The sequence below is a fragment of the Marmota marmota genome, unplaced genomic scaffold (assembly GCF_001458135.2).
Source record: "Marmota marmota marmota unplaced genomic scaffold, marMar, whole genome shotgun sequence".
In the NCBI taxonomy this organism is placed as follows: domain Eukaryota; kingdom Metazoa; phylum Chordata; class Mammalia; order Rodentia; family Sciuridae; genus Marmota; species Marmota marmota.
Window position 1 is genome coordinate 39,950,087 of NW_025999900.1, and position 23,293 is coordinate 39,973,379.

The 23,293-nt window shown below is 48.3% G+C and overlaps 1 protein-coding gene across 6 annotated transcripts in view; it reads left to right on the forward strand.

The window, feature by feature from the left end:
• Positions 1-23,293, forward strand: part of Rgs6 (regulator of G protein signaling 6) — a 579,659-nt gene that overhangs the window by 551,627 nt on the left and 4,739 nt on the right. For 4 of the 6 annotated variants that reach the window (XM_048798913.1, XM_048798911.1, XM_048798914.1 and 1 more), the window contains exons 16-18: positions 2,323-2,412; positions 6,226-6,279; positions 18,582-18,648. In XM_048798913.1, coding sequence (XP_048654870.1) covers positions 2,323-2,412; positions 6,226-6,279; positions 18,582-18,648 — 211 coding nt within the window. The remainder of the gene's footprint in view (positions 1-2,322; positions 2,413-6,225; positions 6,280-18,581; positions 18,649-23,293) is intronic. The other 2 variants (XM_048798915.1, XM_048798916.1) reach the window with 2 other exon arrangements.

Consider the following 23,293-nt stretch of genomic DNA (forward strand, 5'->3'; position numbering starts at 1 on the left):
TATAGTGAGTCTGTTCTCATGGGTGGGGTCACCACCCTGCTTTTAAAAATATGGGAGCATCTTCAGAACAATGAAGCTGGTCCCAGATGGGACTCTTTGGGATTCAATTAAAGATGGGGTGCCAAGGGCCCCTCATGGGACCAAGACATTGCTTGCTTTCTGCTTTCACTTTGAGTTTAAATTTTAAGTAGCAAAAAAAAAAAAAATACAATATATCTATGGTGTGGACAGGGCATGTATGTACACACACGTGTGTACAGGTAGATCAAGCTATTTAATATATGTATTGCCTCAAATGCTTTTTTCTTTTTTGCTAAGAATGCTTAAAAATCAACATACAGTATGTTGTTAAGAAGTATAGTTATCGTGATGTGCATTAGATGCCTTGAACCTATTCCTCCTGTCAAGCAGAAATGCTGTATCCTTTGACCAAATTTCCCCCAATCCTCATGACCCCCATCAGCCTTGGCAACCACCATCCTATTATCTGCTTTGTGACTTTGATTACTTTGGATTCACAGATAAGTGCGCTCTTGCCATATTTGTCTTCCTGTGCCTGGCTTCCTTCACTAATGTATTGCGCTATGGTTCATTCATGTTATGGTGCATGACAAGATTTCCTTCTCTTTTAAGACTGAATAGTATTCTGTTAAATGTTTATAACAGAATATAAATACACATCTGTACAGATGCCACAGTTCCTTTCTCCACTCAGCCCCTGATAGATCAGCCCAAGTCCACTCCATATCTTGGCTATTATCCTTTTACTTTCTTTTGAGCGGGGAAGAGAGACCTTGACCATGGCTCCAGCTTCCTCCGGCCAAACCTTTGAGAACACTGGTGGAAGATCTTAGCCTTTTCTTTCTATACCCTCCTCTGGGAAGAAGAGCCAAGGAAGAGGTCCCTAATCACCAGTCCTGCCTCTCAGATGGGTACTCACTCCTCACTCACCAGTTCTGCATTCCTCCTGAGCACCGGGGCCTTTGCCCAACTTCCCAGGCTGAACAGCGAGCACCATGGGAGAGATGCTTCTTCTACTAGGCCTACTGCTAACAATCGCACCCTCCCTAGAGAAGGCCCACCCTTCCTCCTAACAGGTCCTCTCGTGGGACAATCCAGTTTTCCCGTGCAGCTGAACTAAATTCCACTTCAATGGATAAATAATCCTTTTTTTCCTACCAACAAGTTCTCTATTTTCAAGGGCCAGGATTTTCCTGTCCTTTACGAGAATAAATCTGCTAGCAAGAACCAGGCACCTATAGGATTTAGTTGGAGGACAGGTCAAATTTACTGCCAAGGCCAGAATGTAGATGTCTCTAGGAGCCCAGGAGAAGTACCATACCGCCCCACCTGCTCCTCCTGGATACCACCCTCAGGCCTGGAATATGAGCCCACATGACCCAAGTTCTGGTTGCCAAGAGCTCCCTTCCAGGGCAAGAGAATGGCCATAATATGTACAAACTTACCCAATTGCATCATTGCCTGGGGGAGGCATTTATTTTAATTAAACTTTTAATTTAGAGACACACATTTTTTTATCTATTTTTATTTCTTTTATTTAGAGACACACATGCACTTGTGAGAAACAATGTAGAGATGTACCATTTATCCAGTTACCCCATGAAGACTTCTTCCATAGCCATGACATTGACCTGGCTGCAATTCTCTGACATTATTTAGATTCCCCAGTTTTACTTGTACTTATAGATCCACGTGTGTATTTAATTCTGCACAATGTTATCACATGTATAAGATGTGAGATCCACCCATCAACAGCAAAGATCCCTCCTGTCGCCTTATATAACCACTCTTTCTTCCCTTCCCTTCTTACAACCATTAATCTAGTCTCGATTTCTATAATTTGTCATTTTAAGACAAATTCTATTTGGGGTCATATAGTATATAACCTGGGGATTGGCTTTTTCACTCATCGTAACCCCTTTTGCAGTTCTTTCAAGTCTGTTGGGTGTTTCTACAGTTTATTTCCTCTTCTTGCTGTGCCTGTGGTTTTAATCATCACACACCACAACATGACACCCAGACTCCACTACAAATCCTTTGGGACATGATCCTTAAGGATCTTTTGCTCTAAGAGAAAAATATAACTCACGAATTTATTTGTTACTTATATTTACTTATTTTGGGTGCTTTTAAGTAGGTGTGTAGAAAGGGAGGAAATGTTACAAAGTTTCCTTAGGTTTGTCCAACATACCTAGGTTCCTTAGTTTCTTGCCCTAAACAAGTGATCAGTTGAGTTATAATTTGCTTTTAGTGTTGATTGACAGTTCTTTCTTGTGTCTCCCTGCCTCCCTCCTCCCCCAGGAGCATATCTACAAGCTGATGAAAAGTGACAGTTATGCCCGCTTCCTCCGGTCCAATGCTTACCAGGACATGCTGCTGGCCAGGAAGAAGGTATCTCTGGGAAGGACAGGCTTGCCCTGCCTGAGCACTATCGACTCTTGCCTGCTGCTTGCTGCTGGTGTGAAATGAGAATATCATCCCTGGGGTTTTTATTTATTTATTTTTCTTTCCTTCCTTCTCTTCTCTATCTGCTCCCCTTCAATGGAAAACAGTTAGGATCGTCACCACCCCAGCCCTTGTCCAAGCTCCAGGATGTAGCACCCCTCCTCCCTGTCCCCATCATCTCTCTCTCTCTGCATGGTTTGCCCACAAGGAGGGAAGTATGCCCAAATACCAATGCCACAGGAGCTCAGCACGGGATGCCTGGGTGACAGTGACCCCAGAAAATCCCTTACAACATCAAAGAGAGCCCTTTACTGCAAAGTCCAGCTCCCTCCCCACAGACTGTCCCTCCCTGACTGGCCTAGAGGTGAGTGTGAGGCAGGGATTGGGGCAGCCCCCCCATGAGTAGAAGACCTGCCTGGTCAGTTTAGGGGAGGCCGCCTGGCATCTGACGTCATCCTGGGTATTGGTGCCTCCTCTACACGCCCTTCTTTGCCCTCACCTGCCCCACAGTGTTTCCCTGTTCTTTCAACCAAGAAGTAACTGCATCCCAGCCCCTTCCTCCTGTTCCATCTAGGTGAAGTCATGGCGCCCTGTGGCCCTTGGAGGCATGGATCTGGGGGCCAACCCAGGCACCCTCAGCCTGCAGGGGGTCAGGACGACAGCAGGGATGAACTCAGTTGGGTTTCTGGGAAGAAGAAAGGAAGAGCAAGGAGGGCAACAGGGCTGGGAAAGGGGAGGCAAGAGACAGGGCTCATGATTCTAGAATGCCTGCCCACCATCTGGGCTTTCCAGCTCTGAGCTAAGGCCCATGTGTGGTTAAGTGTGGCTCAACTCGCACCAAGTCCCAAATTTCCATGCCATGTCACGTAGGAGCACATGCATCTCTGTCTTGCCCCCTCCCATCCTCCCAACCCCAGTCCCCACATGTGTGGCTGTCCATCCACAGACTCTGTCAGGCTGCCTTCGGTCACACACCCCTTCTCTGTGTTCCATCAACCTCATGTGCCAAGATCCTCTCTGTGTATCCGGTTGGTACCACATAACTCCAGAGTCTAGGGGAGCATTTATATCCAGCTCTCCTGACCCTCCGTAATTCTCCGAAGAGCCCTGATAGCCTGAGAAAGAGAACAGGACTTCCAGAATGTCCAGAATGTCAGAAACCCAGCTCGACTGTCTCCCACTCCCCCCCCCACCCCCACCCCATGTCACTAAATGCAAAACCTGGCCTTTGGCTTCCTCCCGTGCTGAAGGATGTCAGTGAAGGGGCTCTGCTGGAGGGGGCTGACACCACACACATGACTATCTGTTTAAGAACTGAAAGAGAACAGTGATGGAGACTTTTGGTATCTCAAGTCCAAATCTCCTGGGAGAAGGTCAAAGTAAGTTTTTCTTATTTGTTGAGGCCCAAGTCACCTAAACGGATCACAATTTGGGGACATTCTAAAACTCTCTAGCAGTTTGACCCGTGGGGTCTGTCTGTACATCTAGGGGAGAAGTCAGAGGCAGTCCGATCTCCCTGCAGGTGCAATCACAAAGGGAGAATGTGCCTAAAACAGGAAGTGAGCCATCTGCCTGAGCTTGCAGATCCTCCCTACCCGAGGAAAACTCCGAGGAAGTCACCAGCAGTAGGGAAAGGACTAACAGCCTTCCCAAGAAATGGGACACTAGAAGTTCATTACTATTGCCCTCCCAGCCCTTGAATTAAGGGATATTCTTAAGGCAGAAAGCCCTTACAGATGCCAATGCCCTTCCAAAAATTGAGGAAGAGTTTCCTGAAGCAGTGACAAAACCTACCTTTCCTTCCCTTTCTTCCTGAGAACCTCCAGACATGGATCTGATTTGTAACTCAGCACCTTCAAGTAGGTCTAGAGGATCTTCAGGTTTCAAAGGTGGGCTCACGGTGTGATATTAACCTTCAGGTCATGATAGGTATGTGAGAGTCACCACCTCCAGACGAGACAGGGTACAAATTGGCCTCCTGTTTCTGCTGAGAGTAACCCTGATAGAGTCTGGAGGCATTGCCTCTTGATCCTTCTTCCCTAGTTCTTCCTCTTTTCTGATATTTGGAAAAAAAAATTAAAAAGGGGGGGTTACTCTGAAGAACCAGGTTCTTAAGGGGTGGGGGTAGGGGCAGGTGAATGGGGTTTTGAGGGCTACTCCAGGACAATCAAATACCCATGATGATGGGGTTCCAGGGTAGCTCAGGGGTGTTTGTTCAAGGCAGAGGAACCAAGGAAGTCAGGCCATCAGCTGCCCTCTGTAACAGCTCGGTGGCCAGGGCACAGAACGATAGGTACATAATACAGATCAGCTGACTTGAGCTCAATGTGTGTCACCTGGGCTACCCTTGGTGGCAAAGCTGAGCTTTGCCATCCCCAGAGTAGAGTCCTGGTATGGTTCCCAGAGCCAGGCGTGGGTCCTTCAGTTCCTCGTAGGAGAAGAAAGCCCAGCCCAACTCTGATGGCATGTCACTTGTGGGGTTTTTTTCCTTTCTTTTTTCCCTTTCTTTCTGCAACCTCGTATCTGTCTTCCAGCCACTGGCTGAGCAGGCAGGGCACGGCTGCCAAGGAAGCCCTCAGACTTTATCCACCCTGACAGGTGGCTGCCTTGGCCCGCCCCTCACGCTCTGCTTTCAGTACATCCTGCACACCCACAGGCACCTGCCTGCTTCCTCAGCTCCCCGGTTTCAGTTATGTGCTGGGTGTAGGTGCGTGTCCACTGAAGAGTGTGTAAGGTCCGCATTTCCCAGCCTTGGGCTCAGGACCCTGGAACCGGGCTCTAGCATAAACCAGCAGGTAGCTGGGGTAGAATTTTACTCTTCCCGGTAGGAAACGTGGGGAGAAAGTCAGGCACACCCCACACCTCTCCTCCTGTGGTAGAGAGCAGCGAGGCTCGGGAGAATGTTCACAGACTTTGGCTTCTCTTGCCCCTTCCTGGGAACCTCAGCTAAGAGTTCCCCAGGGGGGTCCCTGCCTCCAGTAGCACTTGGAGAGTGTACCTTGAAAGCATCGTCTGCCTGGGTACACAGAGGAGCATTTTCTGTCCAGAACACTCCTTATGGTATTGTCTTCTGAGGTCCCAGGCCCTTTGAAAATGCTAAGGACATGAATAAACCCTGCGGTTCTAAGGATGAGCAGGAGGGTCATTAGGATGTCACTGAAGTTAGCCAACTTTCCTTTGATCAGAAAAATCGCAAGAGAGAACGATCCTGACCCAGAGTCAGACGAGTTGATGATTTCACCTGCTTCTTGACCTTCCCTCAGCACACCCCCACCCCCCCCACACACACACACACACTTCACCAGCCCTCAGAGCTAGTCTGCTCTGTGTCACCACTTGGAGCCCCAGCCTCCTGGCCACAAGCACCCAAGGCTCCTGCTCGTGGGAGTGGCCAGGGGAAGCAGTGAGCAAGAGGCTCAAGAGGAGCAACTGCCACTCTGTGCAAAGCCAGGGCTCCAGGTCCCTGGGATCCTGGCCCCAGCCCCACAGCAGGATTCCAGTCCCCTGGGGAAGCAAATTCCCCTCTCCCCACTGCTGCAAGGAGGCAGCATGGTTGCTCCTAGGCTTCTTTCCTGTCCCTCCCATCGACTCTGCCAACAGCTTTGGCTGCTTCTCTTTTCCCGTTTTTCGCCCCATTTGGCTTTGGTTTTTGTTCTTTAGCTGTGGCTGCTGCTGTTTGGAAACCACGTGTAAAGCTGAAGACTTTTTTTTTTTTTTTCTGTATTTTCTCCCTACCTTTTTTTTTTCCCTCCCCTAAAGCCAGAAAGTGAGCAAGGTCGTAGAACTTCCCTAGAAAAGTTCACTCGCAGTGTGGTAAGTGGAGTGGGTTTTCTTCCCTCAGCGTTCTTCTGGTTTTGATTTTGGTTTTTTTAACTTTTTTTTAATTTGTCTTTTCTTGGTTGTCGTCGTCTTTGGGGTGGGAGGGACTCCAATGCTTTCCCCTCAACTCACCCCTTTTCTTTCGCGAGTGTCTGCAGCTTCTCTTCCAGGGATGGATTTGTGAAAGAGCAGGCAGCTCCCTCTGCAGAAGGTGCACAGCCGACCGCCCAGCCTCAGCCTGGGTGTGTGATTGCTGTTCAGGGCTTTGAGGAGGAAGGGCCCCACTCCTCTTGGGACTGCGCGGTTTGTGCATCTTCTGCAGCAGCCCAGGGAGAAGGCCATCGAACGTTCTATGAAACAAATTGGCTCAGAACCATCACACATTTAAAAAAAAAAATCCAAATTTCCCTCTGTGAACTCTGACAGTCTCGCTGGTGTGGGTCGCAAGCTGATGTTGCTGTTGTAGGTGGCTTTCGCTGTGTGCAGACAGTGGCCATGCTGCATGGGTTCTGGCAATGTGATCTAGCTGGTGTGTGTCTTAGTGGCCTCTGCATGAGTTCCAGTATCCCTTGCAGCCCCCTGTCAACCTTATTTGCATAGCGTGACTAGGAGAGGAGGGCAGTAGCCAAGTCCCTGCATTGTCCCTGGTAGTTTTCCAGGGAAAGGCCCTGTGAAGCTCCCCAGGCCCTGATTCTGACAGTAAGTAAAAACAGGCTAGAGGTTCACTGCCCTGTAGAAAAGTGGCCTTCCCTTATGCATATCCAGCTTAGGTAGAGATCCACACAGCTCCCCAGCAGAGAACCCATGGTAACAGATGAAAAGAGTCGATGAGGGGTCTTGCTGCGTTGTATGGTGGGGATTCTATACCATGGTCTGTTGAATAGTGCAGACCCATCTCCCCTTTCCATGTTGGGCAGGATGTGTGCACAGGACTTGGTGAACAGGAAGTATTCAATCCTGCTCATTCGCTGACTCATCAGAAACAAGCCACTGAGTTCATGGTACCCAGACTGCACCATTAACATCAAACTAGAAAAAAAAAAAAAACAAGATGGCAGTCAGGGAGCGGGGATTCTGTACATGGGACCAGCCACATTTCCCTTCCCAAAGAGTGCAAACCCACTGAAGCTAATTTGTCTTGTTTCCCCGCCTCTAAGAGGAAAGTCCTTGTAAAACATAACTACTGTATATGATTAGTATCCTTATTTCATCCTTTTAACTTAGATTCTAAGAATCCCAGGTTGAAAGCAACCTACTCATTTGCCTGTCATAGCTGTATGCCTTTGAACTGCATTTAAACCTTATTTTGAACTCACTAGATATAGACTCACAATAATTCTGGTAGACGGTAATTAAAATATGGGTGCTCATCCCTTCTCTTCTTTGTTCTTTTCCTCTCTGTGGTCTTTCCTCATGAGAAATCAGAACATGCAGAATGCAAGGTCTGCTGGTCCCTTATCTGTCCTCATGGATGGTTTTCCAAGGCCATGCAGCCTCCCACACCAAGAAGGTGCAACAGCCATCAAGGCAAGGTCGATGGGACTTCTCTGCCCCACAATGGCTTGATAGAAAGTAGTGGGTACCTGTCTGTCTCTTTTGAAGCCTGGCTGCAGTGTCTGGAGCATGCTCAGGGATGTAGTTGACAAGCTGAGCATGTACTGTGGGCACCATGGACTCTCAGGTACATTGTGAAGAGGAAAAGCAGAACGTTTCTGGACAGGAAAGCCGTGCTCTTCAGGTTGACTGTATGGGCTGAGGTCAAGAGAGGAGTCCTGGTACTTGGACAAGATGCACAAACATCTTTAGGCTTCTTTTCCTGAGAAGTGGGTATCAGAAAAGGCAAGAATGGCCTCCATGAAGTCCTATGAGGAGCGTTTATTGATGTTCCTTCAGCCCAGAGGTAGTGTTGGCTCGGTGGTTCTCCAAAGTCTGTTAACAAAGCAGAACGAGAAAGCACCAGCCTCCCTCCAAGAGTCTGAGAAGCACAGATGTTGTCAGGGTGGGCTGGAGAAGAAAGATACCCTAAGCTCCTGAGATTCGGGGCATTTATATGATAAAAGGCCCAAACTTCTAAAAATATAGTCCTTAATTCCCTGCTTCTCTTTTATGAACAGGAGACCTTAATGAGTGGTGTATTCATATTTTGGGGTTCTAGTGGTGGAGAGGGACTTCCGTGTTCTTGGGGTAACACCGCAACCCCACAGACACAGCTAAGTATGGGGATGTGGACCATGGCTGTAGGACATTGTCATCTCTCATACAACTCAAGGCTGGAACCTAAGAATTTGATCTCAACTGCCCCAGTGTTCTAATCCAATATAACCAACCAACTAGGTGTCTTGCAATTTGATAGGCATTCTCTGAATATGCTATATATAATGTGTTCAACTTCTCTAAAAGAAAATTTGCACAAATGTTTTATCTGCAAGCTGTTAAACTAAATGAAGGGCTAGCTAATGCCATTCCCATGTTGCCAGGAAAGATGTTTAAGAAGACCATCTACATCTTAGGGATAATAATTGGACAGAGGCAGAGTGAAGCTAGGCAGCTCACAGGTCAAGGACACGAGGCTGACTCATTTAGGACTAATTAATGGTGGTGTGGGGGGGAAGGTGTTGATCCAGGTGGTTAAACAGCTCAGTCAGTCAGTCAAGACTGAATCTGGATCTATGACCCCCCATCCCCGAACACACCAATACCCCTTCTTTTCTTGGTAAAAGAGAAAAACTGAAAGAACAAATTGTCCTTTCCAAGTCTCAAAGTGTACCATGACATGGAGGGTTCATCTGTGGATGTGTCCCTATTATATGAGATCCTAAGAAGTAGTCTGAGTGTTTCATTGAAACTTTGAGGGCTATGCTACTTTGGATGCAGAAGGGGTCTGGCCCTCCCCAGTAGAGACAGTGCTATGGGAGTGTCTCCTTCCCATAGAAATTTCATTCTAAGTCATCCAGGACTTGAATATGCCAAGAAAATGTCTGAGAACACTGTGCCAAAATTTGCGTCATTTGGCAGACTAGAACCATAGAGCCTGCTTAAAACCCTGCTTTTTTTTTTTGATGGTGAAGGCCCAGGTTCAGAATCAAATGACTGAAAGTCCATGGCAAAGCGTAACTAGCCCATAGCATACTTTTTAAACAGAAAACAGGACTCCAATCCCATTGGTACCCAGCTGACCAAGCAAAACACAGGCTGGGTTTCAGCCCCTACTTGACCTTCAGCTGTCCTTGTACAAGAATTACACACACCACTGTACATGGTGGCCTTTGTCATATTTCAGAAAGAGCTGTAACACATAGTAACTGCTCTAGGTAGCACCCAGACATAGCCTCAGGCCAACTGAACCTCTTTGGGGAAAACCTAGAATAGGAGAACTGGCCACCAAAGACAGAAGGTGTCAGAAGATCAAAGAAAGAGTTGGATAAATCTAGGATCGTACAGAGTGCAATTTATTAGGTATTTATGGACAGTGTCTTGGGTGACCCACATCCCACACCCAAGGGCAGGAGAAAAGGGTTTATATACTAAGCTAGACAATGGTGGCTTTGATCCACTGGAATGTACCTGGGCTTTCTCAAAAACTATTAACATGTCAAATATCAGTTAAGAAACAGTCCAAACGTCACTAGCCAGCACAAAATGCTTGGCTGACTATCTTAATAACTTTGTTTATCCTGTAGGGATTAGAATGTGTGATAGAGTTTACCAGGCATGCATGCAAGATGGTGGTCACAACCAAGATGGCTACAGTCAGGTTGAGCTGGATCTCTTCATTAACCAGAGCCTGTCTCTCCTTTATCCTGCTTACTGGGATAAAGTTTCCTTTTCCAGTGCTATGAAATATGAAAACCACAGCAGTAAACACCTGGCGAGCCATTGTGAGCTGCCTTTACATCACCTTTTGTCTTGAGTTCAGTTTCTTCAGTAGGCATTACCGACTGGACAGGGTGTACTTTTCAAATGAAGGCCCAGTCCCTGCTGCTCGGTCAGTACCAACCAGCCTGCCAGTCTTTGCCGTCTTCCTGATTTGTGGTTGACAGATGAAATTGGGGACATGGAAAACCAGAACTGAAAAGCTTCTAGATTCTACAGGGTCAACCACAGGCTATGGGCTGGGGCCTCCCCAGGGCCTAACTCTGGAGACAGGACCAGGGGAAATGCTTGGGAGGAGGGCAAGAGGAAGCAAAGGGCCCTTCGCCATGCCACAGTAGCAGCAATGTGATTTCCCCTTTTTGGATGGCTGACGCCATCTGGGGAGGACTCCCAGCTGGGGACGAAAAGCTAGATAAAGTCCTCTGCCACTTGGGCACCGTCCCATGGAAGAAGCCAGAGTGTGATGGCAGTTAAGTTAGGAGAAATGGCAACCTGAGTGATGGTAGCATCGGCCTCCCTGGACATCTCTGCCTCGTTGCTCAGTTGAAACCCTAGCTGCCCTGTTGAGAGGCATCAGCTCTAGCCCGGGGATGCAAAGGTGGAAAACAGAATTGCTGGTGCCTGAGCACATACTGTGGGCCGTGGAGAAGAGAGTCGATGAGAACCAGGTGTTTGTCCACCTCCTGGCAGAACATGGAGGTTCATCTTTGCCAAGATGCTCCTTGGAAGTGCAGCAGCCAGGGCCAGAAGCTAAGGCAGCCTCAGCACGTGACCAGTGGCATCTCTGTCCTGCCTGCCAAGGGAGCAGCAGGAAAATCAGAGGCGACAGGAAGCACTGAGAGCCAGCTGCTTCTCCGCCCTCTCTCCCCTCCCTCCCACCCTAACGCCAAGGGACAGGTACTGAGAGCCCAGGGTCAAGAGCTCACCCACACCCCAGGCAGCTCTGCAGGAAGAGACTTCCAGCTCCAGGCTGGGTGTTGACCAGAAGCAGAAGTCTGGGGCGCCTGGCAGGGGAGGGAGGGGGCAGGCAACAGGGCCATGAACCCAGCTGTGGCTCCTTCCCCAGGGGTTGTTTTCCCCTCCTCCTCAGGATGTCGTGGGGAACGGGCCAGAAAGCCCTGGCGGAATGTTTTCAAATACCTAGATGCAGTGGAGCCCCCAGAGGCTTTGACCTCAGTTGAAAAAAATCTTTTTCAGCAGCAAGGGAAAAAATGGCTAAAAGTTTTTACACAGGGTTGATTTTGATGCCAAATAACCCCTTTGGGATCTCAGATATTAATGCCAACCTCTCCCATCCAGCCAGCCGCAATGAAGCCCTAGTCCTGGCTAGAGATGGAGGTGGACCTCCGTGGTAAAATTCAGGAAGCAGCCCCCAGGCAGCGTGTCTGCTGGCTAACTGGGTAGCCTCAGGCAGATTACTAGCCCTCTCTGAAACGTGCTTTTTTTCTCTGTATAATGATGTGGATTAGATAAATTCTATGGTCCCTTCTTCCTGGGGTGATCTGCAGGTCTGTGCTTCTCTCTGCCTTGGGATTTCTGAGTTGAATGAATCATCCCTTAAGAACTGGAGAGAAGCTGCCTTCCTGCCCAATTAGCTACCTGATTCGGAAATGTCCGCCAGGCTTTGAGCCTGGGAAAGAAACCATGGGTAGAAGAGAACTGGTTCTATTTACAGACCCTAGACAAGCACCGGCAGGAGCAGGAGAACCGGGTGCCACAGGCTACCTACCCTCCAGGACAGGACCCACCTGGTAGGTGAAAATAGCCAGAGGTCAGGGAGGGACACAAAGAACAGGATAAGTGACACTGCCCTATCAATTGCCAGTTCTGGCCCCCACCCCTGTGGTCTGGATGCCCAGTGCTATGTGGCAGGAGGGGAATTTTTGTCAGCTGGGCCAAGGGGCGGGCCCCAAGGTGGCTTCTGCAGAATCACCCCACACATCATGGGGCCTGGGGGTCCTATGAGGAAGGGGAGGAATGAAATGAGAGCTTTGGGAACCTCAGTGTTGCTGCTGCTTACCTGCTACCAACCTTGCCGCTTCCCCCAGAGAACCCTAGGCCAGCTGTCACTGTCCTGCATTAGAGATGAGGAAAGGTTATGAGTGACAGTGCTCATTGTGGTCAGTGCTCGGCGGAGGCTCCCCGGGTCTCTGTCCCTCTCTCTGTGTCCTGGTTGCAGGTGAGGTTTGGACAAACATATTTACTATTTTAGTTTTGTAGCTGAAAGAGGAAAACATAGAAGTCTATATTTTCATAAATGAACTCTAAAATGTAAAATGACAGAATTGGCGTGGCTGGTAGGACCCCGTGGTGAAGTGATTCTCCACGGCAGGGCGTGGGAGGGGTAAGATTTTTATTTATCAGAAAAGATCAGAGTCTGGTTGTCATTGAGGGGAGACCAGCTCCAGACCCTGCCATTCCTCTTGGAAGGAGGAACCCCCAGCTGTTGCAGTGGATGGCTCAGCCTGTCCTCCCAAAGCAGCCAGAAATGCCCTTCCCTTCAAGAGTCCACCCAGAGAAAAACCCAGTGGTGATCCAGCCCCACTCCACACGCAGGCTCTGCCGGGAGCAGCTGCCCGCTGCCTCCCACTGCTGGCCCTGCCTCGTCCCCCACCCGGGGCCCTCTCCTGCCTTCCCTGGACCCCAATGTGCCAAGCAGTCAAGTGAAAATCAAACTCCTCTGAGGCAGAAGGGCACAGCTGTGTGTTTACAGCCGCTGATTCAGATCCAAATCCCGTATCCTGCCAGTCTCCCCGCGAGGCAAGCTGGGGGCAAACTGTGTGTGCGCGCGCCAGGTGGGGATCTATTTCGGGAGGTGACCCGCAGACCTTTGCTATCCATTGCCTCCTCCCCAACACCACTCAGGAAAGACATCCTTCTAGAAGGAGCTCTCCCTTTAGAAGTGGCCAGCAGGGTTGTGGGATTTCAGCCCACAGCCTCCCTGGTACCTGTCCCCAGGCAGTCACACAGGAACGCGTGGGCTCCCATCTGGCCAGGGACAAGGCAGAGGGTGAAGGTGAATGCAGGATTAACAGCAGGCAAGGCGGACCACTTGGAAACAGGACAGCCATCTCTGTAGAGGACAGAGGACAGAATCCACCTCAGTCCTACAATAAGAGTCGTGAGGGAAAGACTCCCACAGATGGGAGCCAGGCTGCTATGCAATCGCAGGTCCTAGAAAGGGGACCACACAGCTAATGTCAAAATCAAGAGGAGACGCAACTCTGCCTGTTGCCCAAACTGGAGCGCTGAAAGGGAAGTCAGAGAGCTCAAGGTCAAAGGACCTGGAAGTCGAAGACCCCTGTGAAGTTCCCCCAAATGATCCCCCAGTGAAAACAGCCAGAGTGCTTCCTTTTGTTAAGTCAGCTAATGAGTCTCCCTGGTTCAGGGGGAGTCAGGAAAGACAACATTCTAGAAGGAGGACAGGGTCCATGTCCATAGGTAGATATGATCTGTAAGATGCTGCTCTGAGGCACAGTGGATTCCAGCTCTGAGATGCTTTCCAGAAGGCCAATGAGAGAAAGGGGGCTTGCTGGTGGCTCCTAATGGATGGGAAGATGGGATGAGGGTGGGGGTATGCAGCTACCCTGGCAATGTCAGGGCCTACATAGCTGTGGTTCTGCACACTCCCTAACCACTCGGAGTCTGTGCCAAATGGAAATGGGCCTTGTTGGAGTCATATTTGGGCAGGAACTCTCCAAAGCCCCCATGCTTGGCTTACTATAGGATGGTCACCCTATAATCGTATCCCTACTCTAGAAAACATTTTTGTGACCTATCATCAGTACAATAAGATTGAAAATAATGTCACCAGCTGCCCACCTCTACTGCCCTGCCTTTGCCTATATACAGGTAAAGAAGAATATTCACAGTGCTTAATGATTAGGAGAGGGTGAATTAATCAATTCGTGTCAACCAGGAAGGCGATCTCTGATAGTGGACCACAGGGGCCTACAGCCATGATCCCACCTTCTCCAACATCCTCTTTTGATGACTTGGATAGAAATACAAATATACCAAGCCTATTCCAAGATCCATGCCCCGAAGGTATTGCTCATGAGGTAGATAATGAGATTATTTTTGAAAAGCATCTCTTTCAGCTGGAACGATGGGTCAAAAACAGCCAGGTAAAATTTAACCAGATGAAATTGATGCTTAGAAATAATTCAAATTTACAATTATAGGATGGCGTTTGGAAGCCTTCATTGTAATCCAAGTTAAAAAATCAGGGTGTTGTGTTGTAGTTGACTACAAGCTTAATATAAGCAAAAGCAGGATGAGGCCACTTAAAAAAAAAGCGATTTAGTTTATGATATAGAAAGCAGAATAATCGAAGAAGAGAAGAGGGTTCCCCTGCTCTGCACTAATCTAAGCTATGTGGAGCCTTGGTTTAAGTTCCCACATCCCTTTTTACCCAGGATTTTAATAAACTGCAAAAATACGGAAGTGAATAACTGGAGTGAGTAAAGGGACCGAGGAAGCCAGGTTATGAGACTGGAGGAGACAGAGATGTCTGGCCCCCCAAGCAGGCCGAATGCCCCCCTGAGGTCTATTTGCATTTGTCTTTCAGAGTGAGCTGACACTTCTGGATTGTTCCAGGGGCAAAATTCTAACAAATGTGTAGATGATACGAGGAAAGTCACTGTACTAAAGAATGTTCTCACGGTAGCAACTGCCCTAGCCATTGCTCCCTCACAGCAGTGGAATATGCCACCCCACGGAGCAGCAAGGTCCCCGGCCTAACATTTAGAAGCTGAGTGGTCAAAGATATTGTCAAGCGGGGGTTTCGGCTCTGGATTCCATTATCTCTTCCGACTGGAATTCTATGCTGCATTAAATATTGTGTTCAGCAGTTTAGAAGGTATGGAAAAGGAGAGTGGATTCTAGGGAGGGAGTTGGCTGAGACTGGAGGAGGGGCACCCAGAGGATTCAGATGAGACTCTGCCTTCAGGGAGCAAAACCAAATGATGTCACACCGGAAGCAGGGGAAACTGTCAAGAAGTGGAATTACTGCCCTTCACATGTCATCCTTGCCTTTTTTTTTTCTCTTTCTCTCTCTCTCTTTTAAAACCATTTGCTGCTGCAGCAGCTGAGCCCTGGGCACCAGGGCTCTCTGCCCTGCATGCCTAAAAGGAGGTTAGCAAATAAAGGACACAGGCATCCATTGGCACAGGGAGACTGACCTGCAGTGGCCATGTTCATGGGGCACCCTGGCGCTGGGTCAGAGGACCCCTGACCTGTTTCAGTTCCCATCCAGAAGGTTATTCTGTTGAAAGCACAAAGATGACCAAAGTCGTTTGCCTTTTACCCCATGCCACTTGCAGATTCCAGGCGGACAGGCTGATATGTCAGCCACCTCAGCCTGGCCAGGAACAGAACCTGCCCCAGAGGCCTCAGCCAAAAGAGGACTTGCCCTCCCTGGCCTCCGCTCCTCCCGGACCCTGCCTTGGGGACTCATCTTCAACCCAACTCCAGGGACGGGAAGTAAGGGCTTTCATGTCATATTCTTTTCAGCTGTCCTAGGAACCAACTTGATCGCAGATGACACTCCCGCCTCTCTCAGGCTTCACCAGGATTGTATAATTATGGTGATTACAGCGTATGGCTTTTTTCTCTCTTCATCTTTTGCTTTCAAATTCGTCGAGGCCTCTTATTAAACATGGCGATCTTGGTAAAGTCAGCAAAGTTTTAATAAGACATTTTTAAAAACTAAAGAAAGCCCCGTCAGAGTTGATGGTTAATGTGTTCTCTCAGACATTCCTTTAAAGCCCTGTCAGATGCAGTTAGTGCCTGGGTCTAAAAAGGGGGAGAAGGGGATACAGGGGACACCTGTACTTATCTGCAGGGCTGCAGAAGCATCGTATGCCATGCCTCTGACCTTTCTCTTTTGCACCAAGAGCATGGTGCATGGAACCCCCATGCCTAATGGGAACAGACAGACTGTCAAGCAAGGACAGGACACCCGGCCTTACCATCAGAGCAGATTAAGTGGAGAAATGAAGACGAAGCATCCAATACAAAACTCAACCCACCTTGTGATCTACAGCACAAGTTGTAGGTGGATTTTACCCTGGATGATGCTGGAAGTTTCCAGGGCTTCCATCACTCCATTATAGAAAGGAATCAACCAGAAGCCTTGGTGGATCAGGATCCAACAGTCCTGTGGTTGGTGGAGGCTTCCTTGGTAATGATATGGCTTTAGACCCCATTATTTACTAGTCCTCAATCATAGCTTTCCTGAATAATTCCTAGGTCTATAGGACATCATGCAGACCACCAAGAAGGAGTGTAAGTTGGGTGATAGCCACCAGAGCGCCCCATCTGCCCCCCAGCTGCTTTGTCCAGGTTTGGTGTCAGAGTTCTCATCATGTCCATGTTCCCCAGGGATGAAAGAGGCAACCGACAGTGAGGGTGTCTTGTTCCAGCAGGAGTGTGTTTTGAGACACCCCTGAATGGGCCACTCTCGTGGGTAGCTGCCCTAAGCCACCTAGATTGTTCCTTACCCTGACTGTCGCCAGTTACCTGCAGTTTGGTCACCAAAAAGAAAGGAGCTGGGTTGTGACTGAGCTGCCTCAACCACCTCGAGTCAAAAGTCAAAAATGTGGCTACAATATACCCCCCAACTGCAGTCACCTCCCCTGCTGCTTTGCCTCCTGAGAACATTGTCCCTTTCGTGCCCATAGAAATGCAGACAAATGAGCTAAGTTAGAGACAGGCAGCCCCAGTGGAATCCCTACTTGTCCACCTGATATGGTATAAGACCCTGGGGACAAGTCGCTCACACGCCTACTACATGGAGTAGATGCCAGCACTAAAGGAGGACATGACAGTGCTATCACCTTTTGGGAGCTCACCGTATTAGACCATGTCATGCTGGACTTATGGTTCCTTTTTTTTTTTTTTTTTTGGTGGTACTGGGGATCGAACCCAGTCCCTGAGCTATATCCCTAGCCCTTGGCTGGTTCTACTCCAGCTCTACCTCTTAGTTGTATGACATGAGCAGCTCCTCAAAGCCTTAGTTTCCTCATCCTTAAAAGGGACATAGAGCAAATGATGATGTGGGAAAAAATTACATAACATGCTTAGCAGACTTTGCAATGTATGTGCTCAGCAAGTGTGGCTCTTAGTCTCATTTTCATCATTATGATGTCATTTGCAATCCAAGCTTAGCTCTTCACTTACCACTTTGTCTAATTTCCAACAACACTCTGCGAGGTGGGTATCACTGTATTCATTTTTTGCAGTTGAGGATGGTCAAGTGGGTATCTCATTATGACAATATGTACAAAGTGCATTTATTACAATGATTGACGTGGCAACTACTCAATATATGAGAGCCATTATTATTATTATTATTATTATTATTACTGTCCTAGTTTACGGTTGACTCCGAGAGCTAGTTTCTCTGCTTTGCTCAGGAATAGGGGGACACTGGTGCCCAGCAGGCCAGCTTCTGTCCTATGACTGATTTCTCATGACCCCTAAGCATGTCTCAGGTAGCCTTGGGAGCTGTAGATCCTATCAACCTGGAAAATAGAAGACCCACGGGTAAAATGTTACATATGTTGCTTGCCAGGAATTGGTATTTGGCCTCCTACTAAGGTTAAGGACTCTGTGAAGCCTTCTGCTTCCACACACAGATCATGAATGGTTCTATCCATGATAACAGCATAAAATGCAGTTTTCCAACTGTAGCCCTCTGTATGACAGCCCCATTCCCAGGAATGCTCTCCTCTCAGCTGTCTGCCTGCCTAGAGCCACCCTGGGCAATCTAATCTCACTAAGTCCAGTTGCTCCCTCTGCCAGATAAACAGAGGTTTCTATTTTTTTAAGCCACTTATTACATAGCGAGGTTGTTGGAGGAATCTGAAACAAGTGACAGGGGATGCTTTGAAATCTCTCAACAAACCAGACCCCTGGTGTGTGTACTCCTACTGCCTGTAGCACTGACAGAAACAGCAGAAAGGCCATTTGCACTGACACGAGTGGCTTTCTCCTGGGGAGAATTTAGTTTTTGAATATGTATTTTGAGGTAAATGCTTTAAGTTTGCAGTACTTGAAGTCAAAGATCGTAGAAGCTGATGTAAAACCCCATAGCCAATCACGTGGCTGCTTAGGCAACTTGCATGAGATGCTTACGTGAGTACCCATGGTGTGAACATGCACATGAGCGTGTACACCTGTGTATACACCTCTGCACAGGTGTGTGCACAGGTGCATGTGCCACCTGCCTGATACACACCTGGTGTTCAGTGTATGGGAGATGTGTCGCCATACACTGCAGAACTGCATGTGCCTCTGCTTGGACTGCATGCCGCTGCAGCCGTGTGCCGGGGCAGGGGCTCCTCTAAAGCCACAGGTCTTCATGGTTTCAGCTGGATAAGTTATTCTTCACTTCCCTTCCCCAAAACACAATTGCCTAGTGCTGCTGGCGCAGAGTCAGAATGGCCGCTGCATTTCACCCCCGAGGTGGCTTCCTTCCAGCAGTGGGTGAGTGATCCCGGCGTCCGCACACTCTCTAACCTTGGGGATCCTTCTGCATAGAAGGTGCTCCAAAATCCAGCAGAGATGACCTGTCTGTCTGTGGCCTTGGCTCTACCCACAGCTCCTGTTCTCATCCCATGGTCCCACGGACAGTCAGCGGTACCCATTTCTTGGTGTCTCTATTTTTTTCTGCCCAATTTTGCATTCATGATTTTTTTCCTTTGGAAGAAACAAGGAGCTGAGGAGGGTCCAGAAACAATGCCTGTCCTAGGAACAGCGTGCAAATAGCACCTTAGTTATTGATCCTGTTGATCACGTCTTCAGATTCCCATTCCCTAGCAGAAGAAGACAGAAATGCCCACTTCCATTCAAGATGTTTTTAAACCCAACAGCAGCATCCTGAGGCTTTGTCTCCCAGCTAAATCTTCCCCTTTCCTCTTGCTCTGAGAGCCCTGGGTTAAGTCCTGCAAGAAACCTCACATTTCTACATACTAGATTACCAGCAGGGAAGAAAGCTGGGAAACTGCCCATCCACTGTCCCACAGGGACCCAAAACATCTCAGCAACATGTGGAAAGAATCTGTAGGGAATAGGGAAGTAAGCAAGTTCTCTCTGCAGCTAGGAATCCCAATGACTCAGACCCAAGTGTCGATCCAGGCATCTCGAAAATGCTGTTCAACCTGTTCCCTGATATTTTTCAGTTACAAATGCATGTCTCCTGAATGCATCCTGGTGGTAGGAAGGAGAGGGAAATGAGCCAGTGCTCTTTGCATATGCATCCTAATGAACTTGAACATTCACTGTAGAGCCCTTTTTTGGAGGGCAGTGGGCAGGGGGGTCAGCAAGTTGAATGCCTGTGCCTTCTAGCTCTGCCTTAGCTAACTTAACCAGGGGTCAATGCACTTTTTTGCAGGATATGGTAGAGTTAGAATCCTCATAGGTCCCTTGGAGAATTGTAGGCTGCCAAACAAGTAACTTTCTTTAGCTGTAATGTCCACAATATCAAATAACTAAACTTCAGCTGCACACTCTCCTGTAGTCATAGTCAAGGGTTACTTAGTTGGGGGAAAGTAGCATCAAGTTGTTGCCAATAGCAACACAGTCATGTCTCTCTTTCCTTGAGTCTTTTCATCTTGCCTAATTTTGAGTGAACCAGCACTTGGATACCAAAGTACATTTGGAGAGGAGAGAGGAAGAGGCAAGCATTGTGTGGGCCACATCCAGGCATGCTACTGAGGGGCTCTGCAAGCAGAATGCACCCCTCCACTCCCAAGGCCACTAAGTATTGACTGCAAGCTGAGGGTAGAAAGGGCAACAGGGTTTGTGCAGTTGGGACAAGTGGAAGGAGAGAAGAGAGATCGGGTGGAAAAGTGGGCATTTTCACTGCAGGCGATGCAGAGTAGCGGGGACATAGAAAGGCACAGCTTGGGAAGGAGGCCTGGGAGTCTGTGCCTGGGCATTCTGCCACCAATGTAGGGCTCAGCTGCTGAGCCCTTGCCACTCCTGGCACCCCTGCCTGGTTCCAGATTTGTCCCTGCACAGCTGAAGAGACCAAGGAGAAAGGTCTATCATAATTGACCCGAACTGATAGGCAGAAGTTAGCCTCGGCAGAAAGTCCTGTGAGTGGTGAGGCCGATGCGGGCAGGAGTCAGGGATCACGAACACCACCCAGAGAGGACGTGTCCCCGAATCAGGCACTTGACCTAGAATGGTTTGAAATTGGGTTAGTTCTAGTTGCAATAAGGCCACTCTGCCTGGCCCACCTTGGAAAGGTACATGTCATACCTGCTTCCTGTCCTGCCTGGGAGGGGTAACTAGGGAAGATCCCAGAGGCAGCAGGCGCTAGTAACACAGGGCAGTAAAGAACAGCAGCTTTCCCTGACCTGCCCAGCAGTCCCTGCTAAAGATCTGTGTGCACTCCGCCACAGTGACCTGCAACCCAGCTCAGTGCTGTGACCAGAAGCTCCTTTCACCAGACTCATAGCCAGAAGGGGGCACCTCCCCTGTCACAGGATTTCCAAATGTGGTGAGAAGCCCCAGGCAGAGCAGAAGCTGCCTGAGATGGGCAAGTGTGCTCAAGAGCTAAAATCTCTTTTTCACCCTGCATTGCCCAAAAGCTGGCACAGTGTAGGTGGGCCAGGAAGAGATCTTAAACGCTGAGTGTTTCCATCTTCCTCCTCCCTGAAGTCACAGCCCATGCAAACCAGGTGAAAGACTTCACAAAGGCCAACCACCTCGGCTCGGCCACAACTAGCTGTTCTGCTCTCAGGCAAGTTCCTGGAGGTGTATTTGAGTCTGTTTCTCATGCACTTAGTGGGATTAAAGGAATATTTAAGCAGCAGGGGTGTTGTGGACATTAGCTCAACTGTTTGTCAAATGCCTTTTTGCTTGACACGCAATAGCTGCTCAGAGGTCAGTCAACTGGCACCTGTCAGCTAACCTGTGTCCCTGGTGATGGGACCATCCCCATCCTGCTGTCATCAAGGTCTAGAAGATTTGAAGAGAACACTTGCAAAGGGAGGTACACAAGATATCAATGTCACTCAGTTGGGGAAGAGTAAGAAATTAAAAAAATGTCCTGGGGGATAAGGAGATACATTGGTCCTTTTACGTTAATTCAGATAGGAAGGCTGGCAACTTGCTTTTCCTAAGTTCAAAATTTTTAAATAATAATAAAAAAATCACTGGTAGGTATTGGAGCAAGGTATCTGAACGTGCTAAGGGTCCCAGTGACATTTTTGTGGGGAAATTGCTTTCAGATAATGTGACTTCCAGGCAAATTCCATATTCCTACCATTTATATGGCAAAACCTGGTTGTTTATACCCTCTACGTATGATGGGCTGTTTCAAAAACAACCCATGAGTTTTATCCTGATCCTCTTTCTTATTTTTTAAAACAGATTCAGGTTTAAGTATACGTGAATATATAGTAATTTTTTCAGCCAGTGAAGTTTCTGATATTAATTCAATTTTCACCATCCCTTGATTTTTTTTTAAAAAGGGGGTGTTGTTTTATGTTTGTGCTACATCTTATAAAAACTCAAATAAAGAGAATATTTTAAAACAAAATAAAATGCCCTTAAGCCCCTGAGAGAGATCAGAAAGCTTGGTGAGGACCCAGGAGAAATACAGACCCCAGGAATGAATCTTGCCACAGGGCTTCCGCCCCGACTCACTGTTAAAGGGCGAGACAGCCAGAAACACCCGCCTCTCCCTTCTGATGCTGCTCTGGCCGAGCTCTGCTGTGGATCAGCTGTGTGTCATGTCTGACTTGTCCCATTACCCAGTTTTCCCATTTCATCCACACCACCTTGCTTCACAAAATGAGTAGGGGGTGATGGGAGATAGAGAGTTGGACATGTTTTAGAGCAATTCTGTATTAAGTATGGATTTTCCTGCCCCCTCTGCCAGAGTTCCTTAGACCCCTAAACCATCCCAAAAGGATGTCCCTCTCTCTCCCCAGTCTTAAGCATCACGGAGAAAGGAGATGCCATAAGCCTCATACTTACCATTTAAACTGTTCCTTTTGCCTTGCTCAGTGGGGAAGGGTCACCAAGAGCACCAACCCTCAGAGAGTCACCTGATGAATTTAGGCAGGTCTTTGTCTTCTCCCTTCACCTTCTGAACTCAAGCCAAGACTCTTACCTTTCTGCCTGGCTCTTGAGTTCCAGACTGCTGTCCTCAGCTAGCCCTTCTAAGTCGGTACTACTACACACGCATATCCTTTATGAATGTGAGCATGATCTAGCTACTCATAGGTCACCTTCAAATTCCTTGAAAGGACAACCCATCTCCAGAGCCTCCCAATATTTGCCTGATGAAGTCACTTGGTGAGCTCTATTCAGCAAAACACCTTTTTTCATTAGCAAGGATGAAAATTCCTGGGCCTCACACCAGGGGGATCCGTGTGGATCAGCAGAGACTGGAAATAGTGTTCCAAATTAGTTTTGTTGCAAGTTCCAGTTCCCGTAGCAGAGGAATCTGGGTTACTCCCATACTGGAGGAGAAAGCACTGAATTTCTCCAAAGGCAAAGATGGGCTCAGCAACTGAAAAAGAGTAAGAAGTGGGAAGTTCCCAGGCAGAGATGTGACAGCTGGGATCCCCCGCCCCAATCTTTCTTTCCTCCTTTTGAGGTGTAATTACATACGGTAAAATGCACAGATCTAAAATATATGGTTCACTGAATTGGACAAATGGATACACCCATGTGATCTACACCCTATCAACCTAGAAAATTCCCTCCTGCCCGCTTCCAATCAGTCCCATCCCTTTTCCCCAGAAGCAACCACAGTTGATTTCTATCCTCAGAGTTGCTCAGATTTTGACTTGATGCATTTGAGTTCTGTCGCTTTGGTCTTGGGTCATCTGAACAAATCAGCAAGAGAATCTCATCAGCAGTTCCAATATGTTTATTCCCTTACCATTGAAAAGGGTTCTCTCTGAGCCCCTAGTGTTTGGCTCTGCTGCCCCCAGTATGCCATCTGACCCCCAGGGTTATTCTCTGAGCCCAGTCCTATCCCAGTCCAAGAGTTTAGCCCCCATCTCGCAGGTAAGTAAGTGTCGAAAGTTCTTGGTCACGGGGATTGTGCATGCTTTGTTGATTAATATCTGAAAAACGCAATGCACAGGGCCACAGCATGTCCAGCAGC